This window comes from Egretta garzetta, unplaced genomic scaffold (genome assembly GCF_000687185.1).
Source record: "Egretta garzetta isolate BGI_Z169 unplaced genomic scaffold, ASM68718v1 scaffold133, whole genome shotgun sequence".
Classification (NCBI taxonomy): Eukaryota; Metazoa; Chordata; class Aves; order Pelecaniformes; family Ardeidae; genus Egretta; species Egretta garzetta.
In genome coordinates, this window is record NW_009259111.1 from 219,863 (window position 1) to 241,962 (window position 22,100).

Consider the following 22,100-nt stretch of genomic DNA (forward strand, 5'->3'; position numbering starts at 1 on the left):
ATTATGTACTCAGAGTCAATTGCTTTAGGATCCAAATGTGTTTATTTACCATTATTTATTATGATTTTTTTTTGTTTAAAATTTTCCATTGAGAACTTTGCTAACAAATTGATGTTGCTAGGATAATATGGAGAGAAGCCATAAAGTAATTTTACTATTCAGTGATCAATACATGAAGAATTAGGACTTTTCTTGGAAAAAATAAGCAAGGTAGAAAGGAAGGTCGCAGAAAGTTCTTGGTGTCCAAGCCTGTTGTTTACTGTGGTTAGTGGGAGTAATTTGGTGTGGGAAGAAAACCTAAGCAACACATTGAATTTGTCATTTTACTGAAGACTCATTTGAAATGAATTAATGGATGTAACATTTATTGCTGTTTTTCACTTACAGTCTGAATCACCTAGTAATGGAAGGAGCAATCTAACATCTACTCCTGTTCTGCCTGCACTTTTAGAAAAGTGAGTTTTCTGTAGGTCATCTCATTACCTATTAAATCCTAGCATGAAATGAAAATTATGTAATTTCTATCTTTCCTAACAGAAGTTATACCAAGCCATAAGGTATTGAAATCAATGACACAATATTGGCTTAGGTTGATTCACAATCTGGTAACTGTATTTTGCTGTGTCACCATCATATTGTTCTTTTCATGTTCAAAGAGTTTACAAGCAGTATCTCAAAACTAAACAGAGCCTGTTGTGATCATTAGAACTCATCAAGTAAAACAGCAGCAGCAGAAGATTATACATGTACACGTTAGAGTAGGTCTGCCTTCAGAACTTGACAAAACAAAGAGTATTACATACAATGCATGTGGCTTTTTTTTTTTTAAATATATTTCCTGGAACAAACTAATTCCGTATCTAAAGCTGGCCATAAGCAACCCGGGGTATGAATGTTCCGTAACTTGACTATCCCAGTAATAGAAGTTTGTGTTCTGCCCTTGCCTTTTCCACATGTGGCCAGCTGGTAAAAATCATATTTTGAAATACTATGATATCCAGTGTCAAGTAGGTTTTTAAATTTATATGAATAACCATAAGTATACAAAATTCAAAAGTATAATTTATCATAATAATAGATAATAAAAATTTCACAGAAGTCAAAACAACGATGAAATTGAGTAGTAATTCTTTTTTTTTTTTAGTAAAAAATTAATTGAACTTTTGGCTAAGCTAAAGAATTAGGTTTGAGATTTTAGTTTTAACAACCTGAGATTTTAGTTCTGTCAGAGAAGTTTGTATCTTAAAATTAAAAAATAGAGATTGTTTTTCAGCTTGGCAAATACTTCAATATCTATATTCTTCTAGTACCTATAAATTGCAAAAGTATTTTTCATCAAAACATTTGCCCTTTTGACTCTGTATTATCTACCATTAGTGTAGATGTCCTGGCTGGATTTAGGTGTACTGTTGTGTGCTGGTTTTGGATGGGAGAGAGTTAATTTTCTTCACAGTAGTGAGTATGGGGCTCTGTTTCGGTTTTGTGCTGGAAGCAGTGTTGATAATACAGGGATCTTTTTGTTATTGCTGAGAAGTGCTTACACAGAGCCAAGGCCTTTTCTGCTTCTCACCCCACCCCACCAGTGAGGAGGCTGCAGGCGGACACAAGAAGTTGGGAGGGGGGTCAGCCGGGACAGCTGACCCCAACTGGCTATAGGGGTATTCCATACCATATGACATCATGCTCAGTATATAAAGCTGGGAGAAGAAGGAAAGGGGGAATGTTCAGAGTGATGGCGTTTTGTCACCATTACGCATGATGGAGCCCTGCTTTCCTGGAGATTGCTGATCGCTGCCTACCCATGAGAAGTAGGGAATGAATGCCTTGGTTTGCTTTGATTGTATGCACAGCTTTTGCTCTACCTATTAAACTGTCTTTATATCAACCCACAAGTCTTGTCAATTTTACTCTTCTGAATCTCTTTCCCCCATCCCACTGGGCAGGGGGAGTGAGCGAGCGGCTGTGTGGTGCTTAGCTGCCAGCTGGGGTTAAACCAGGACATGTTGTTATCCATTTTCCATAATGGTTCCATGAGTCGTTCCATGGGTTTAAATAGTATTACTTTTGGAGCAAAATAATAGTTATATGGACAAGGAAAGCAAAGAGTTGCTCTGCTGGAAAGCATGTGCATCTACACATTACTGGAAAGAACTTTTAATTTCTTCCAGTTGAAATTCATGTAGACACATAATTTAATTTTATAAACGTCCTTGAAACATAAAGCTTCTGCAGTAATAGAATACAAAGATGGGCATTATGAAAACATGTGAGACTGGGGTGAGAACAGAAGGCATACTCAAGCTGTTCTACAAGGTCTTTGTAAACAGTTACGGTTATGGATACAGGTACTGTTGCATTTGCAAACCTGTGTGTGTGTATATACTTTATTCATATATATAATTAGCTTAGAAAGCTAAAATAAAAAAATCGTCAAGCACCTTTCCACATATTTATCTCTCAGGAAATGTTGCACATTCTAAGGAAGTTGCTTGCTGGTGTTTCAGAACTAAAACTTACTAAAACATCATGTTGCTTTTTGTTGTTACTACTACTTAGGTCATTTAGACTGTTTGCAGTGTCACAATAAAATATCTGCAATACTAATTTAAATTGAAGTTTGTTAGGATGCTTTAAACATGCAAATTAAAAGCTATATATTATGTAGACCTCGTGTCAGTACAGAATATTGATTTGTGTGTATTTTAGATAAGTGCTGAAGCAGAACAAAATTTATCTTATGTGTTTGTCTTATCTTGGTGCTTTACCAAGAATGAAAATACAAAACAATTGGGAAAACAAAAACAGTGAACACTACTTGTTACAATTCAACCAGAACTCTGCAAGATTTAAACTGTCTTTTGAAATGGTACAGAAATTCTGGAGGAACACAAAAAAAAAGAAAATCCTTGTCAATATTTCTTACTGGATCTTAAGAAAATAAATCATGTTACTAAGTAACCGAATTAGAACTTGAAATTCAAGTTTGAGCATAACTATGTACGTACAGGACAGATGCTATAGTAGTGTAAAATTACATACTTCAGCAGAGTTTTGTATATTTAAGCACTTCAAACTTATAGTCATGATGCATTTGAAGTCCAAGTGAAAATAATGTCTACTGTTAATATCACTTCTTGAGAGAAAGTCCATTGCCCACAGATGGTGTCAATAAGGATGAATTAACCTGCCATGATTTTAGTGCCAGAAAAATAAGGTCTACAAAAAGGGTTAGATTCTAGGAGCTGACATGGGATCCACTGTTGAGGTTATTAAACCTTGGCTTTGATAGATTTACTAAGTCATGTCTGAATCACTTAAACTCTTTGTCCCAGACTTAAATAAATAAGGACAAGTGAGCACTGCAGAAAGCAAGCAACATGTAATGGCTTATCTTTAGGCTAAATGCTCAAAGCTTTTACTTAAGAAAAGTTTTAGTGACAAAAGCTATGTATGTGTTTGTATTTTTTTAACCTGTGCATCAGTTCAGCGTATGAAGTCAGCAGAGAGGAGTACTTAAAAGGCAAATAAGAAAAATGTTTTGTTAATATTTGGTATTGTTTCTATTATTTTCCTCTGATGTACCAGGCTGCAATTTCTAAGATGATTTTTAGGAAGTTGAGGGAAATACTTGAAATAATAGCAAATAAATGCCATGGATAAATGAGGAAACAAATGCTCTTTTCTTTTTTAAGAAGAAACAAAATGCAAGTTTAAATGTCTTAGAAACATATTAATTACTGCTCTTAAATTACAACATTTTGAAACTAAAATTTTGCTTAGTGTTTGATTTTTTTTTTCTTTTGAAAGACATTTTATTTCTCCGATATTCGTTAAAGAAGAAAAATCAAGAGGCACAAAATTGATTGTGCTGATTGTTCTTGTTCAAGAGCATACTCCAAATACAATATGTTTCAGTGCTGTTATTTTCTATTTGTCTGTCTCTTTTGTCTTGGCAGTGGCAAGACTAATGGAGAGCCTGATTGTGAAACCTCTACTTCTGTGCTAACACAGAGTGGGTTGGAAGAAATCAATCCTGAAACTAAAGCCAAGATAGAAGAGGAAGCATATAACAAAGGGTGGGAATATTTTATGTGAAATAAATCTGTAAATATGTGCTACCAGATAAGGACATATGTTTTTTATAATGTATTTTTAAATGCTAAATGAGGGACATAATTGATATGAGCTCCTAGAAGATGGTCATAATTGAAGCAATGTGGGAAACAATGCGAGTGAGCTTCGCTCATTGTATTTGCATTGTAGCTGTTCACTTTCATCCTTTATTAATGTTAGCCAAACTGTGGGAGAGCAGTTCTATCTGAGATTCTGAGTTGATTTGGTGTGTTTGGCTTCATGATAGGATAATCCAAAACAACTTTCGAAAATGTTTATTCTGAGAATTGTACATGGAAATGAGTAAAGAGTGGGTATCAAGTTTTGCAGTAAACTCATGTTTCTTATGTCACAAAGTGCTTTACACAGCATGTTTTGGGGCAGTTAACAGCTTCAGGATCTGTTTTTGAATGTCAAGCAAAGAACTTTGCACTATGTGAAGAGTGAGACAAAAATTTTGATCCTCTCCTGCAGAATCCAACAAGCCAACTATCTTTAGCATTGATTTGCGCTTATTGTCCAGGAAAATAAAACATCTAGTGGGTGTTCAAAATGACTGAAAAAATAGAGATATACTTACCATCTCCTTTACAACAGGCAAAAGCTGTGCTCTGCTGAGGACTATAACCTACCTCTTTTTCAAGATAAATTTGGTAACAGAGCTCTCACATGATCCTCTCTTAAGGAATGGTAGCTATCTGTGCATCATACTTGTGGTCTTTAACTAGCTTTTAGTCTTGTCCAAGTGCTGTAACACTGCTACTTGTGGTTTATTGCATGTAACAAACCAGAAATTTTTCATTACATCCTAACAGGCTTATACAGCATGCTAGACTAAGAAAAATATTTTGTGTGTTAAAGCTATCAGGAAGGCTTGAAGAAAACCAAAGAACTTCAGGAACTGAAGGAAGAAGATGAAGAGACACCAAAAGAAAGTCATGATGAACATGAAGAAAGTGAAAATGAAGATGAGATAAAAAACCTGAAAAGCAGGTGAGACAGTGGTGTAATATGTTCATACAAGAGGAGCCACTTTTTTCTATTTGTGGTACCCAATCAAGTGGTTTATACTATTATCTTGTCACGTTTTCTCCCAGTCTAGAGAAGCACATTTGAAATAACAGTATTTTCACAGAAATGTGTATTCCAAGATAACATAGTTGGAACAATGCAAACCTTTTTATTTTGATATTTCAACTCAAATTGTATGTTGTCATCAAGATGCTTCATCTTGATGGGGTTTGGTTTTGATTTGAGATTAAAAGTATTCCACCAAAGTTCTTTAGATGCCAGAATGTATCTCTCAGTAGGTATGCATTGTCTCATGGAAGTTGTAATTCAGGAATCTGATGCCCATATTTGTGCCATATGTCATTCCCAAAGGGTCTTCACAGGTGAGTCTTTCAGTACATCTACAAGGTGAATGCAGATTAAGACAATCTCCTCAACTATGTTGGACTTGCTCTGACTTGGACAGGCAGGTGTCTGCTCCCACTGGAAGCTGTGGAGACGCAGCAGAACAGCAGTATGCTGGAGTTACTGCCATTCAGCAGAGTGACATGTTTATTGCATTCATCTGTACCCAATGGTCTTCATCTATAGTGGGGACTTTTGTGTCCTCTTCTTATTGTCTTACCTGAAGCATTTAATGCCTAACTGGAAAAATTTTCTGAATTTTTCAAATTTTCTTAGAGTTAATCATTAAGTCTCCTTGGTAGTTCTACCACCCAATTCAATATACCTGCAATTTCCTGCATTTTAAAGCAAAGAGACTTTTCCATTAGAGAGGAATTAAATGCTGAGCAAAGCAAGTAATATGTCCCATCGCAAGTTAAGGTAAGAACCCTTACCTGATCCAGAAGAATTCATTTCCATTCCATAAGCATTATGGTTATAAACATTTGTTAATTTGAGATTTCAGCCATGTTCAGAAGGGCAGCTGTGCCTCTAGTCATGAAACCCTTAGGAAGAAATGTTCTAAAGTTTAGTTTAGTTGAGCAAGCTATGAACAGTACAGAACTTTGCATCACATCAAGCTCTGAGATTTGCCAGTTAACAGGTTGGAGAAACAGAAGTCAAGTTTATGGTCTTCAGTCATCTTACAAATATCACCCATATCTGCGTTTACAGCTCTTCTTAAAAGAACTTAACAGTCTGATTCTTCTTTGACAGGGTGGTTGTATTTGGAAGAAATATGGTGCACCATACATCTATGAAACTTCTCAAATTGAAAAGCTTAAGATAATAAATTTGCATATGATTAATATATAACAGTTTTCTTTTAATTTTACAGCAGACTTGAAGTCATCATTAATTATTTACATATACTGTACCCCAAACTGTGTAAACACTGGAATGTGGTATGGCTTGTAGTGGCTGCGATAATCATTTTTGCTGTGGTGTTGGGAATCTACCATTCATACAACTCCTGTGATGAAAAATCAGAGGGACCTGAAGGGAAGGCCAGCTGTTCTGCTGCCCATCAATATTCCTGGTGGAACTCAGGATTTCAACATGAGCAACGCACTGAATAATAAACAACCACGTATTTATGGTACATGAGCAAGTATGCTTATTAGAACACAGTTGTTAAAGGCTTAGTCATCCTTATGGTTGTTAAATGTGATCTGTTAGACAAGTGAGTTACTCCACGCCATCAGGTTTGGGAATACATTGTGAACATACCTTGCCAAAATGACAGTCTGATAAATAATCCTGTCTGTCCTCTTATTGTAAACGACTGATACAAATAAAGTAATACTGAATCATTATATAGTTCTGGCAGTAATCAGCAACCAGCAAGACATTTAAAAGAATGACTTGCATGGGACATTGATATCTCTGCTATGATTTTGAAGAAAATTGTAAAACCTGCATTTGCAGTTAGTGCTTTACTTTGCATTTCCTGAATTTATTGGTGATTGTTGAAGTACTAATGGCATTTAAGTCCTTCGGGTTTTAAGTCTGATTTCCTTATTCTTGTTGATTGGGTAGAAATAGAAGCTCGTCTATGGAAGGTTAGAATTATATTACCAGACCAAACACCTTGCTGATAAAGTTATTTTATAAGAGGAATTACCTGTATGACTATTTAAATGGAATACTAAGTATATGCATAAATGTGTTTTATGATATACTTTAAGAATGGGACCACCACTGGTTTTTTTGGTTTTTTTTAAATGGGATACACAACAAAACCTGAAATGAGGTCTAGGTGGCACAGCTGATATTGTCAAATAAGTCTGTGGTATATCAAAGGGACATGCTTTGCAACAAATATGTTTACACCACTCAGAGTCACTGCTGGTTACAGCAAAAAGTAGTTGATGTGTGGAAGATTAGTTGTGTTCCCCAAGTCCAAAATACAGCAGTCTTGGATGTGGAAAGCAATCTTTAATTCTTTATTAAAAAAAAAAAAAAGAAAATAAAAGAAAAAAAAGGAAAAAAGTCTTCAAACCTATGTATACAGGTGATCACACTAAGTGGAGTCTGCCCTAGTGCTAATACTGGAAATAGATATCCTTTGAGATCTGCAGTAGGAACACAGTTCTGCGTACAGCCAAAATCCTACCAGTGCCTAGATGAATCAGGACATGAAAGCAGAGAGAACTTTGAAGGGGTCACTTCGTGGTTTTAGCAGTTCATTTTCAGAATCTGATGCCAAGTACATAACTGTTCTGATATGCTTTCAAAGCTAAACTATCAGGTCATGATGGATTAATATTTTGCCCAGATTTTTTAACAGTTCTGCCTATTTAAGAGTTGAGAGCTCTTACACAAGGATGTGAAAGCCTGAAATTTTTAGAAAAGCAATTTCAAAAAGGTGAAGCCATTATCTGTAAAAGAACACACCACCTAGGGCTGAGACTTCTAATTGAAGATGAGCTATGTTTGTCTTTCCATAACTATATGCTTGAGTCTAACCACAATATCAAAATCAGTGTGACACTTGATTGCACTCATGTCTTGCATTCTTCTGGCATTTTCTAGCTGATTAACAGGTCTGTTTACCAACTGAAGGCCAAAGTATGTTATGAAGTACGGTAATTTCAGTTCAGATGCAGTTAGTATTGTCTTGTTTTCTTTTGATGTAAACACTGAACCTCAAGCTAACTATCAAAGAAAACCGGTTTCTAACTCAGAAATTTAATTCACTTATCTGGCACAAGTGACAAATAACCTGCTTGTGAATTTTGTTTGTTACATCTTTAGCCACACGTTTCTTAAGAGACATTTATATGGAGAAAGAAAATAAAAATCTTAAAAAAATAAATAAAAAAGCAGACTGCTACCACTTTTTTTTTTGTGGTGGTGGTGGTGGGGAAGTCCATAAGCAGTTGGGAGGCTTATTTTTTATTTTTAAGTATATATTCTTGAGGGATAATGTGCTTAAGGAAGTTCAAAAAGGATAATGGGGAAGTGTCATTTGGTCTAAAATTGTACTTGGTAAAGAATAAGACAGAAGAAGGATTCTTGCAAATTTCTTGGTATCTGTTTGGTTCAGTTAGAATAGCTGACTGAAGAACTCCTGCGACATTTCACGTACTTTCAGTATTGGAAGAAACTTGTCAGTTGCCTAATAAGGCAATAAAAATTAAAGGTAAATAGTCCTCAAGATTTAGAATCCCCTATGACAAAAATTATGGCACATTTGATTATGTGATTGTGGAAATGTTGGTCTGCACTGAGGAAAAATAATTAACAAGGCCTATAATCGAATTAATTCGCTGTTATTTACATCTGCACTGATGTGGGTCCAAGACCTTATTATAAGTAGATGTAGAAAGTTATTGATGTCAGTAGGACTCTTGAACTGTTTAATGTTAAGCATGTGCTAAGGTTTTTTTGGTTCATGGGTCAACGAGGTCGCCATCCTCACTTGAAATTCAGCACACTGGCTTTTTGTGGGCTTAGTGCATAAGGGCAAATTTCCCTAAGTAGTTGCACTGATTTGAAGTGAACTACTTGCATGTCTAAGGCAAGTATAATTTAGCCACAAAGTTATTAACTGTTGTGTGGAATGGACTGAAAGAGGCAAGAGATTTTAACAGGGATGAAAAGATAAAGATGAAGGTTATTTAAAAAAAAAAAGTTCTTTTTTATAACCACTTTGAGCAAAATGTCCGCTAAAAATAATGAACCACAATGACTAACAACACGTGAAATATTTTTACTTGTATTTTTTAGTTAGTTAATGACACCTTTTCTTAATAGGAAACCAGATTGAGCTCAAAAACTATTCTAAATGCAATTTTATCTGTTGAATATTAGTTTGCTTTATCTGGAAAAAAACCCAGCCTCTTCTGTGTTCAAAGATCACATCAGATAACAAGAAGTAGATCTATTATTTATGCTATTACCACTGAAATAGTTTTCTTGAGGTGCAATATTTATTTTTCTGCTTTAACAAGACACGTTTATTGTTTTTCCTGCACAGCACAGATGTTTCTAGTAAAAGGAATTTTAAAAGGGCACTATTTTTGTGTATCATATTTAAATTTGTAATATTGTAAGATTTTGCACAAGTGTGCTGGTATTGTACTGTATAGTATCACATACTTGAGTTTTGAAATAAAAGTATGGTTTCAAAGTCCTCAGTGTTGCTACCTTAAAGGTTTGTTTTTTACATGCGTTCTGTCTGCATTTTAATGGCTATGTTCTTAGGCGATACATACTGCCTTGTCTATTGTGTGTAATGTAGAGCCATGTTACACATACCAAAGATCTTGTTCTTAGTCTTTCAGTTCTTCAGGAAAATGATGTAGAAGAAGCAAGCAAACTCCTGTTTCAATAGAGAAAGTGTTTGTAAGCAGGGTCAATCCTAGAAACAAGATGAGAGAGGAAACTGAAATATCCTGGAGAGAGTTTAACTCCTGCTTCAGAGGGAGACTGCCTGTCACTGAGGAGATTGAGCACGGAAAGCCACAAGGGAGATCTGTAACCCAAGGAGACTGAGTGAAAGGTTGGGATTCTTTATTTGCTTTGTGTTCTTGCAGGCTGGGGAGGTCTGGGAAGCCTGGGCTTTGTGGAGAGCTGAACTGCCAGACCAGTGGGAAGGAGACACTGCTCAATTTCCACAAAGAACAGAAATGTAACTTCTGAATCTCTGATGTTCTGTATCAGGAAGAAAACCTTTGGGACAGCAACAACCTCGAAAGGAATGATTGTTACCAGGAAAAAAAACCTGATATTTGTATTTTCCACATAAACTTTTTAAAACTTGTTTCCTCTCCTGTTGTTCAGGCTTCAAGGTTCCTTTAGAATAATTGTAGAGAACAGTTAAGTCTGTTCTCCCATATAAAAAGTTTTCTGTTTACCAATCCTCATCAGCATTTTAAAACATGCTGGCATGAGATTCTGTGAATTTCCCTTATAGGTTACTAGAAGCATTTAGGTCAAACGCTAATTAAATGTTCAGTATAAGGCTGCTTTTTTTTTTCACCACACAAATTAAGATCAAGACCCACAAACTGGTTGAAGACCTTTCATACTGTTACAGTCTAGGTCAGTGATCTTCCACACAGTTTTGGAACAGCTAAAATATAAAAGGGAAGAAACTAACAACAACAACAAATTCAGCCTCACCTGACCATTCTAAAATTCTTTTCTCCCTCTCCTAAACTGTAGTTTGCTCTTACAAAGCCAAGTGAAGGAGCTTTTTTTTTTGTTTGGTGTTACAAAGTTGTTTATCTCATTTTTCCAGCTAAAAATCCGACTAAACATCAATAGCATGGACAGAGTTTGACTAAAGGAACTTTGCCACAGTGAGGATAATAGGTGCAAAGTGTTAAAACTTGGAAAGACAATTTAGTGTGCAATTTTAAAATGTCAGAACCCAGCTTTTTATTAGTTTTCATGGTAGGAAATACTTAGGAAATTCAAGGTAAGCATGGAGATGGTAAGATTTTCTTTAACCTTCTTGGTGTTTTATAGCTATAGTCTACTAGTCCATGAAAGCTACAGAGTAACTACTAGTTTCTGCTCCTACATTGTAAATGCAAGTGAATCCACTTAGAACTTGCTTCAGTGAGAGTAAGTCTGATTACGATGTTTTAGATTGCCATCACTTTGTAGAGGCAGGTAAATATAACACAATAAAGGAGTGAATAGAAATTGGAGCAAGAAATTTGGCTTAAGATCTTAACGAGCTTTACCAACACTCAGTTCCAAACCACAGCCCAAACACAACCCAACTTTCATTTCTTAATTGGTAATGGAGGCATCATTTCATTAACCCACAGCATTCTCCTCTCAGCCCTGTAGATGCCTGTCTATGTTACAGTATACCCATAACCATGTTATATGCTGGTGTAAGAGATTGGGCCTGTGCCCAGATAAAAATTAATACTATCTTAATATATTAAGTGGGAACTTTTTACAATGCAAACCGCAGTTTAAAGAGGTAGCTATTGTTACGCTTGTGTTTACAGAACCTGGAAAACAACCCGGGGATGTAGGACATCTAGCAGTTTACTGAGTCACAAACTGAACATGATGTAACAAAATAATCCTGTTGCAAAAAAAGGCTCATACCATTCTGAACTGTACAAGCAGGTAAAGTAATTTATTAATTGGTATTTGGCATTGGTAAGGCCTCAGCTAGAGAGAAAGAGTGAGCAAACTGTGGTTTCTTAGCTGAAAGAAAAGTGGGAGCAGAAGTATAACTCTTTAAACACATAACATCCTTGCAAAATATAAGGGAATTAACTATTTTCCATTTCCAACATGAAAAGAAGTGATAGGTCAGTCAGTTTAGGCTAGGGAATACCTTTCAACAGTATAGGATAGTGAAGCACTGGAATAGAGCGTTTGAGGAAATATTAGGAATTTGTCACTGGAAGTCTTTAAGAACAGGTTATACAAACATCTGACAGGAATAACATAAATACAGCTGATTCTACTGACAGTAGAAAGGGAACTAGCTGATCTTTCAGACTCGCTTCCTGCTCTGTGTTTGTTGGAATCTCTGCAAAAAAATCATTTCTTTGCTTGAACTTCCTGAAGATTTTCTAAGTTACAGCCATGAGGATCATCTGTGTTTTGAATTAGTCTATTGAAATCACTGTTTGTGGAACTTCACAAAAGGCAGCAGTGAAGGGACTGGCTCCCATCTCTGTCCCTACAGTCTCACAAGGAACTCCACTTACAGTAGTGTATCTCCAAATTTGTTCAAAATGAGGTATCATATTATTTCTGTGTTATGGTACCTATTTTTGCATTGGAACTCCAAGGCAAAGGAAGGTAAAAGTACTAAATCAAGACAAATAGGGTAGTGGGGAATGGATGCCTGTCCAATTCGAAAGAAAAATCCTGCCTGGCATGCTGTGATACAATAGAGAATTCATTTTTATTTACCAGATGAAGAGACAACATGAGTAATGAGCTGTTAATCAGTAAAACAGGAAAAAATAGCAAAAGAAAAACTTTTTCAAAGTGTTTACTGACTTAGCAGTCTAACAGTCTTATCTCTCTTCCTCAGCTGTGTTTTCTGAGTCAGCAGTAGTTAAATTTTCCAGCAAGCCCTACATGAAAGCAAGTGTAAAGTGTAATTAGGGATTTCCAGTCAGTGACCTCACCTTTGAGTGGGACAGTCAACTCATTTGCTCTGACAGTTTTTCTATGAAGCAGTGCAGTGACAGCTGAAGTTGCTTTCAAGAAGTCATCTCAAAACTGGTCTGACGGCATCCAATAGCTTAACTTTTCTTAGCACAGGAGACAAATCACCTTGAATTTCTTAATTTTTCAAGTTGGTGACAATGGCAACTAATTTTGGAGTTACCTCAGCAGTGTTTTTCATCTGGGTTATGACATTCATGGGTCAAAATTACTTTATAACAGGTATGTGAAGTTCCACTTTTTAAAGTCTCTTAGTTGAACAGTAAAGTACTTGAAAAAGGTAGCTAGATTTGTAAACAAAAATTAGGGGAAGGGAGCACGTGTAAATGTGCTTCTGGCATAGGAAACCACAGGGTTTTGAGAATACACTGCAATGAAAACTGCTCTGGCATATAGGGGAACTTGCATTGTTAGTCTAATTTAATTACTAAATGCTGTAGCATTGTTGTCTAAATGCTACAGAACTGCTTGTCTTAAAGATTTGGTATTGCATTTAGAATTAAGTTCAGATCTGTTGAAATGTGATTGTCTTCTGTATTATTTAAAATAGCACAGCAAAACATGCATGAAACCAGTTCTGTGTGTCTGTGATAAAATGTTATTTTTATTGCAAAGTGTTTTACTCTGGTTTGGCAAAATCTTGACACTGTCTTGATTTGCACTATTGAAGGAAATGTGTGGTAGGGATCTTGCAGTTCATCACCAGGGCAGTCATGCCTGTCTCCGGTTAATACAGTGCAAAAGTTCCTATTTTGTATGAACTTATCTGTTTGTTTGAAAAAGTTAACATAGGGAATTGCCAGCATCAACTTTATCACACAGTTCTTAGATAAACCTCACCACTCAAACATTATTATATGAACCTATTTTTTCAACCAGGAACATATAATACCACCTTTTTAATATGTTAGTGAAATTTGAAGGTGGTCTCCTTCAAATTCCATTATTAACTTGACACCATCTATTCTAACTGCAGTAGCTATTAGGATATCTGCAGATACTCAATGTACATTAGATGTTTCCAGATGTTTCACTGTAATTTGCAAGGAGTAAATGCTTGTTCTACCTATGTAAAAGAAGATAAATCATTGTTGCAGACAATTGATTTTCTTATCTCCTGAAAGGCTTCCAAAGGAAATCTGGACTGAGTGAATTAGATGCTCAAGTCCTATTGAAATTCCACAGGATTGGAGTAACTAAAACCAGTAGTTTCCTCCAGCAATCCCAACCCCTGAATAATTTTCTATGGGGAAATGAAGGGCTTGAGTCTTAAGGGTCCTTCCAGCTGTTAGGACACACACCCCCCCCAGTTCCCCTCCAAGCCTCCTTTGGGGTACCTACTCATGCACCCTCTGCTCATTGGTCCAAGAGCTACAGTTAAACTCAGAACTGAGCTCCAGTTGAGCTCATGGCTGATCTCCAGCTGTGTCTTTGAGCTGTGTTGTAGCATGCCCTGTCCCCTCCTCCAGTGACTTACTGACTGGGCTTCACAGATGGACTCTGGACATAGGTTGTAGGTAGCCTTGTCTCCAGGATAGACTTCAGGTATGTGTTGTAGGTAGCACCATCTTCTGCTGTTCCCAAATGGACTTTCTGGATTAACCCTGCATCTGACTCATTGTCTTTCTTTTTCTGGGGCTCCTAGTGAAACCTGCTATCACCACATGGTCCTGTTCAGGTGCTGTGGGACAGTGCCCTGGTCGGTGAGGGCACTGTCCTGCCTATGCTGCGGTCACCCTCAGCTGCTGGCTCCTCTTTCCTTGTGGAAGAGCCTCATTCTTGCTGCTCCCTGACATCAGCAGCCAAAGGAGACATTCTCTAATAAATCAGAGTGGAAGCTTGGCACAAGGCAGAGAGAGAGAGAGAAACAACAGCTTCCCCAAAAAAAGCAAGAAGAGAACTAATGCACAATAAAGCCAATACATGTAGCTTACAAAAATTGAACATTTTTCTTCCTGTCCAATGACAACTTTGTCTTGTTGTAAGATTCTTCTGTCCAGGTCTTCCCGCCTTTCTCATAAAACAGACTTTTCACACAAGACCCAAATACTGAAGAGAATGTCCCATTATGGGTAGGTTAACTAAATAGGATAATATGCTTCTAAAGGATCAGTGTGTCTCCTGTGCAAACTCAGTCATCTTTAGAACAGAGTTCAGAGATTATTTAAGAAATTATGAAAAGACTCGAAGAGGCTACTGTTCTCTTTCTGAATCTCTTCCTCACACTGTAAAACCATCTGGAATTTAGATTGAAGCTGATAACTTTTCCAAAGCACTTCTTTTACTTCACTATTTTGTTTTAAAAGGCTTAGCAAATGCTTAGGTATATCTTTGGTCCATGTCATAGGATTATAGAATGTTTTGGGTTGGAAGGGACCCCTAGAGTTCATCTAGTCCAACCCCCCCATGCAGTGAGCAGGGACACCACTAACTAGATCAGGTTGCTCAGAGCCCCATCCAACCTGGTCTTGAATGTTTCCAGGGATGGGGCCTCCACTACCTCCCTGGGCAACCCGTTCCAGTGTTTCACCACCCTCATTGTAAAGCATTTCTTCCTTAGATCCAGTCTAAACCTACCCTGGTTTAGTTTAAAACCGTTACCCCTTGTCCTGACACAGCTGGCCCCACTAAAAAGATTTTCCCCATCTTTCCTACAGGCCCCCTTTAGGTACTGAAAGGCCGCAATCAGGTTTCCCTGCAGCCTTCTCTTCTCCAGGCTGAACAAGCCCAACTCCCTCAGCCTGTCCTCATAGAAGAGGTGCTCCAGCCCTCGGATCATTTTTGTAGCCCTCCTCTGGACCTGCTCCAACACTTCCATGTCCCTCTTGCGCTGAGGGCTCCAGAGCTGGACGCAGTACTCTAGGTGAGGTCTCACCAGAGCAGAGCAGAGTAGAGGGGCAGAATCCCCTCCCTCGACCTGCTGGCCACGCTTCTTTTGATGCAGCACAGAGCCATGGCCGGCTCAGCTCCAGCTTTTCATCCACCAGCACCCCCAAGTCCCTCTCGGCAGGGCTGCTCTCGATCCTTTCTTCCCCCAGCCTGTACTGATACTGGGGGTTACCCCAACCCAGGTGCAGGATTTTTTTTTTTTTTACTTGAATGTAAGTATTTAATAAAATGTGTCCTATAGTCACTTTTCTTATCACTTAAGGCATAATTTTGTGGTACTGAATTTTTGTATTATGCTTTGTATCTATCATACAATTCTCATGCAAAAATATTTTTCCTGTAAATGAATGACTAAAGACTGTAAGAGTTTACAAGTACCTAGGCAACTTTCTAAGGTTTCAGGAAATGTCATTCAGTCAGCTGCTCAGCTTTATTTGAAATTTGTAAAGTTGGTCATTGAGAAACTTACATTCTAAACATTACATTTTTTTAAAAAAAGTTGTTTTAGCTCAAGTCTAAAGATAGGAAAGTAATTGACTAAGAAAGCAATAAGAGTAAGAATGAAGTCTGAGCTTAAAAAGTAAGGGGAGAAAAGAATTAGGCATAAACCCTAATGGAGGAGTGGGGTCTTGAAAACCAAGAAAGAGGAATTGTGGGATGTGCCTCAGCAGGTGAGACAGGGAGCTATTCAGGAAACCAGAAATGATTCTCAAATGCCAACTGTATATGCATCTAGTCTAATATCAGCCAAACTCTTGAAATTCTAGACTTGTGTTAAGAAAATATGTTTTATTTTTAAAGTATATCTTTTTTGCTAGAAATTAGTTTTCTACTGTCCTCAATCTAGAAGCTTTTAACAGTGTTCAATTCAGTTGAACGTGATCTTAAATTCTTCATGAGGAATAGATGTTAATATTCAAATACTAACCTTGAGTATTTATGTCTAAATTGCAGGTTCTGTTCTTTCAACTTGCAGGATCACAGGTGTAGGAATTTATGTTGAGGAGAAAGTGAATTTCTCAGAAGCAAGTAAGGCATGTAATCAACTGGATCTACAATTGGCAAGTAAAGACCAAGTTGAAAGGGCTTTGAAACATGGCTTTGAAACGTGCAGGTATATGACATCAGTTAGTGCCTCATTACCTTTAGTGAATGCCTTTAAACACATCGGTGGCTGGTAATAAATCTAATATTAAAAGGACTGATGCTTTTTATTGTAGCTATGGATGGGTGAAAGATGGATTGGTTGTCATTCCTCGGATAACATCCAACAAGAAGTGTGGTAAGGGCAATGTTGGACTAGTGCTATGGTATGCTGAACAGTTCAAAACATTTAAGGTTTACTGCTTCAATTCCTCAGGTATGTAAAGCACAACAGCTACATTTTCTGTGTTTTGGTTTGGGTCTTATTATTTTTTTAATATCTTCATGAAAAAATCATGACTGAGTTCTTATAATTTGTTGGCCCTTCTCTGCCCCCCCCGCCTTAAATGTTGTCAAACTGTGCTTAGCTCTGTAGGGGGAAAAAAAGTTTCCAAGAGATACAAAAGGTCGATTCAGTTAATCCAAACTAATAATTTGGTGCTGCCATGAAAGCTATTGAAGAAGAGTTGTTTTTACCATTCTGTAATGTCAACATAATGCTCTTAATATGTTTTGATTGTTTAGGTACATTAATTTAAAAGACAGTGAATCAAATCTTTAACGAGGGGGGGTGTGTGGTGTGTGTTTTCTTGCAAGAAGAACAAGAGTGGGATACTTGAGGAAAAGTTGAATGTTTTTTGATTAAAGGAAATGTATCCATTAAACTATATTAAAATATAAGCTAGAACAGCTGAGAGACCATAAAATTAACTAGATTCCCAATCTATTATCAGTAAAATCGAACAGTTTCCTTTAATGTACATCATCCTATATGTGAAAAGACCTGTCCTTCCCCTCATTCTTGACTGTCTATTCCCAGACTGAAGATACAACAGTGGAACTTGGGCCTTGATATAAGTTTGATCTTCTCAGCACAATAGATCGGTATTGGGTTTTAATGACTTCTGTGATATTAACCAAAAATAAGTATTTAACTAGAGGTATTGTGTTCCTGCTAGTGTCCCATATCTGTGGTTATTATGTAACAACTATCCCAATAATTAGACCACATTCAGGATCGATAAATTCTTTCTAATCTGTCCCTAGACCTTGCCAATGAGTTTTAGATAATAAGACCAAGAGATTATGTACAAAATCGTGAAATTTTTTGGGAAAGATGTGCGAACAAGGGTTGGAAAGAGCAGAAGAAAGATGGATGCGCAAGATACGCCCATGCAAAGATATAAAGACCTAAGACCATGTCTGGCAATTGTGAACATTGGAGCTTACAAAGAGACTGAGGATAAAGCTGTTAGGGAGAAGGCCATGCTTTCACCAGTGGGACTTTTTTCATGATCCTGGGCCATTTTAGTGAGGGAGGGTAGGTAATATAAGTAGTCAGCTTACAAAGTATCTGACTGCTGATAAGAAAGCATTGCAGAAAGAAAGTACCGTTAAAAATTGATTTATCACCTAACCTGTAAAGTTAAAAATTACATGATTGGGCTAACTTAGTTTTTCCCTGCAGTCCATAGCTTTTATTGATGAATGCATAGGTGAATTAGTGCTCGGGCAACATGCTCTAAAAGACACTGTTCCTATTAGTACTGTTGTTTCTTCTGTTCCTATGTGACATGGTGTTTCAGTGCATGAAATATGTGTCGCTCTGCATCAGAAATGTTGGGTAGGTTGGGTAATGCTAAGGAGGTAGCAAGTAATTCCAAATTCCTTGCTTTGTTTAGCTTTAATTCAAAAAAATTATACTGTTACAGTATGTGAAGAAAGTTAAGCTTGCTGAATGGTTAGAAAATAATGTATATTTAGAATTGGGATGATTCTGCATTTTTTTTTATCTTAATTGCCAAACTGTTGCCTGTTCTAGGCATTTCTTACCCAAAATACTTGGCAGAAGATCATTCTGATAATTTTCTTTGTGCCAAAGAAATGCCAAAATCACTTGAAAACTATAGTGGAAGAAGTAAAAAGCCCCTGCCATTTACCTTTTTATTCTGTGAATGTAACTGCGTCATCAGACTTCCGATGGGGATTCATTTGGAGAACGGTGCATACGTTGCTTCCCTCTTATTTATGCTGTAATCTGCTTGTTACTTTAGTGAAATTTTTATAGCTTTACAGAATATAGAACTTCAGTACTAGAAAAGAATTTTCACATGAGCTTGATTCAGAACTCAGCTTTTCCATTTACATATAAAAGTCCACTTGCACCCGTGTTTTTATATAGACGACATTCACATCATTTAAAATGACTTAATTTCTGACTGTGTCTGAGGTTTGTTTCTTTCTAGCACCTGTTAGAATGGTGGGACTTTTTTATCTCACACTGGTGCCTGGTTTATCTGAAAGTTTTATGGGCTACTTTTGTTTCCAGGAAATCAAAATAGTGTTCCAAGTATCAGCAGCACATGCATATGTTTTGAACATATACATAATATAATAGAAATATTTTTGAATCTTGGATCTGTAGTTAAGTCTCCTGCTCTGCAGCAGGTCATAGTATTGCATTTTGTATGCATTATTATTCTAAGTATTTTTCATGAGGAATCTTGTCATTGGTATGTACTTACAAAATGAGCACCACACTTGCTCAAAAAAAGTGTTTAACTATGTGAGGAATGATAAAAGGTGTGTAATCTGTGTTGTAGCCACGTTTGAAATACGTATGCCTCATCTGGGTAAGATATTTGTGAATAAACAAATAATAATTTGCCAGAAGGGAATGACTGAGGAACAATTTCAATAAACGTGTGTGTACAGTAAGTACAAAACTAACATCCAACACAACTCTTATGTACTTCCTTTCTCTGCTGCAGATGTTCAGATTAATTCATGTAAACCAGATCCAGCTACAACCATACTACCTTCATCAAGTGCACCAACGGACTTAACTGCGTATTCAGGCTCTGACTTGACTGAGATCATCACCTCAGCCCCCAGTGTGACTGAGTCAGAACAATCCCTGAAAAATAAAAAGTTTCGTGTAATATGTATAACTGAAACTATACTACCAACAGAGGGGACTACTACAAAAATGCCAGAGGAATACTCACCAATTTACTCTCCTAACTACACTTCCCATGATGCCATTGTCTTTGGAGGTAAAAGCCATGTAGTACCTATTTAATCAGAAGAGCTAGTTTCATAGATGTTAGTAGTAAAAGTGTTTACTGCTATGTTTGTTTGCTACTCCAGCATCCATTTTCACATAGCTGAACCCGGAGGCAGAATTAGGGGCGTTAGGGTTTTGCAAAAGCAAAGCTTATAAGGCAGAGGATTTTTAAATAATTTTTAAGCAGTAGTAAGATCTTATTTTATACTTTTTGATAATATTTTAGTTTGAAATGGTGGAAGTTCATTCTCATTAATGTGATTTGGGGTAAATATATTTCTGAGAAAGTCTTAGCAAATACCATGTGCTCAGAGGAATGGAAAACGCAGCAGAGTCTTAAAAACAAAAGAAGCCAAGAAAGTTTTAAGGAAAATTGTTGTTCTCCAAATATGGAGGTGCTCTCAAGTTATGAGGTGTGAATAAGTAATCCTAATATACAGTAACTGAGAAATAGGCTAAATATGAGGAAAAGCATTCTAACTGTAAGGATAATTAATCGCAAAAATGTGTTCTCTAGGCAGGTTGTAAAAACCCACCATTGAGCAGATTAGACAAACATCTGTCAGGGATTGCCTAAATACCTGGTTTAATCTCTCTTGAAAAAATGAGCAGGAGTAACTAACCTTTTGAGATTCCTCATACCTCTATTCTTGAGTTGACGTGTATGTACCTCTTAGGCTAGGCTGTTTTAAGACTCTGGGATTATGCTCATGAGCCTTTAGAAATTAGAATTAAGTACACATAAAAACTCTATGCTTACCTCACTTTTATCTCTAGGTATCCCCACTGCACTTCTTGTACTGGCAGTTATCTTCTTTATTATTTCAGTTGTTCTAGCAGTCTGCTATATCAAAAAGTAAGTTTTTTTCTTTTTTTTATTCTCTTGGACTAACTTAACTCCTAGAGTAAAACCAGTGAATATTTTAAATATATAGCTAGAGAGCAGAGAAGTCATGATAATGGCATAACAGTGTAGCACAAAGAACAAAACCATAAACCCCGTTGTTATGCAGATAAAGTTTGTTGTTGCCATTGCCGTTCCTAGCTTTAGAAAAGGAACCAAAGAAAAATATTGTCTATTTTTGATTAGGCAGTCATGCCTAGTGTGAAACACTTCCAAGTGCACCAAGATAGCAACACTGAAGCATGCATCTGTTTGTATATAAGCCTGTTTATGCAGTTTTATTCTTGTTTCTTTCTACATCAGACTCAAGGTAAAAGTTTTTATTCTTGGACTATGACTGTGTTCAGGAAACGTAGTAGTTGAAATCATTTGTCATCCATAAAGATCTTCAACACAGTGAATCATTAAATCATATCAAAAAGTTGCGTGCATTTCTCACATCCCAGCCCAGATAGCTTTATCATTATGTGTCACAAATCCCGAGTATACATTGTTTGTTTTTAAAAAAAATATAAAAGTGTTTCTTTAGAAAGCACACTGCTTGAAAAAGCACTATGATCTAGCATGCCACTCTTCTCTGTGAGACTTTCGCTTGAGTATGGCAAATAAAGTTAATTCTAGATGTTTTTCACTTTATTTTTTGAGTGATACTACCAAAATATGTCAGTGTTTCTGCTTTACTATCTTTTTTTTCTGTTTAAAGGTACAAGAAAACCTTCCCATTTTCAAACAAGAATCAGCAAAAAGAAATGGTTGAAACTACTGCTCTCAAAGAGGCCAAGTCAAATGACAAAACACCTGAGAAGGAAACAAAGAATAACGGAAAAAACTTAGAAGAGTCTAAAACCAAGCCTGAGGCCACAGTAAAATGTCTAGAAGCAGAAGTTTGAGGGGAAGAACGTATGCTTCTTGATAGAAATACAAAACGAAGCACACAGAACTTAGCAATGCTTTTACACATGGGTGATTGTACATACTCATGAATGAGTATTTTCTCTATCTTAACATATGAAAACTTGGGTTTTTAATAATTACATCTTTAGCTATAAATGCTTTTGCAGAAGGACATGGTATCTTATTTACTTGAAATAAATAAAAAATCCATATTGCAGCTCATTTTTCATCTTTAATAAGGACGTAATTAGGAATATGTTGTTAATAACATGCAGTGTGTTAACTATTCGCATGGAATTCAGATCGATATATAACAAAAAAGGGTTTTTGTCCAGCTGGAGGAGGTCTGCTAACTTAATGTCTAAAATCAAATGACAATACTGTAGCTCTTCTTCATGTAGATTAGCTTATTTCCATTAAGTAGTTGCATACTGTTTTAAAAAAGTCTGTTTACAAACAGAATAAGTCTGTTTA

General features: G+C 36.6%; 2 protein-coding genes across 2 annotated transcripts in view; both read left to right on the plus strand.

Annotated features, from left to right (window-relative positions):
* Positions 1-6,813, plus strand: part of IRAG1 (inositol 1,4,5-triphosphate receptor associated 1) — a 42,123-nt gene extending 35,310 nt beyond the window's left edge. Inside the window, exons 17-20 of the mRNA XM_009635397.2 lie at positions 388-455; positions 3,957-4,076; positions 4,975-5,106; positions 6,407-6,813. Coding sequence (XP_009633692.1) covers positions 388-455; positions 3,957-4,076; positions 4,975-5,106; positions 6,407-6,647 — 561 coding nt within the window. The 3' untranslated portion in view covers positions 6,648-6,813. The remainder of the gene's footprint in view (positions 1-387; positions 456-3,956; positions 4,077-4,974; positions 5,107-6,406) is intronic.
* A 5,882-nt stretch (positions 6,814-12,695) lies between these two features.
* On the plus strand, positions 12,696-21,690 carry LYVE1 (lymphatic vessel endothelial hyaluronan receptor 1). The gene is made up of 6 exons (XM_009635398.2): positions 12,696-12,951; positions 16,573-16,732; positions 16,839-16,978; positions 19,533-19,817; positions 20,606-20,684; positions 21,436-21,690. The coding sequence occupies exons 1-6, from the start codon at positions 12,870-12,872 to the stop codon at positions 21,620-21,622; spliced, it is 933 nt and encodes a 310-aa protein (XP_009633693.1). The 5' UTR covers positions 12,696-12,869; the 3' UTR covers positions 21,623-21,690.
* The last annotated feature ends 410 nt before the right edge of the window (positions 21,691-22,100 follow it).

Coding starts and splice junctions, on each gene's coding strand:
- LYVE1 (XM_009635398.2), top strand. CDS start 12,870: ATGGCAACTAATTTTGGAGTTACCTCAGCAGTGTTTTTCATCTGGGTT. Junction 16,979..19,532: donor TTACTGCTTCAATTCCTCAG/GTATGTAAAGCA, acceptor TCTCTGCTGCAG/ATGTTCAGATTAATTCATGT. Junction 20,685..21,435: donor GCAGTCTGCTATATCAAAAA/GTAAGTTTTTTT, acceptor TTCTGTTTAAAG/GTACAAGAAAACCTTCCCAT.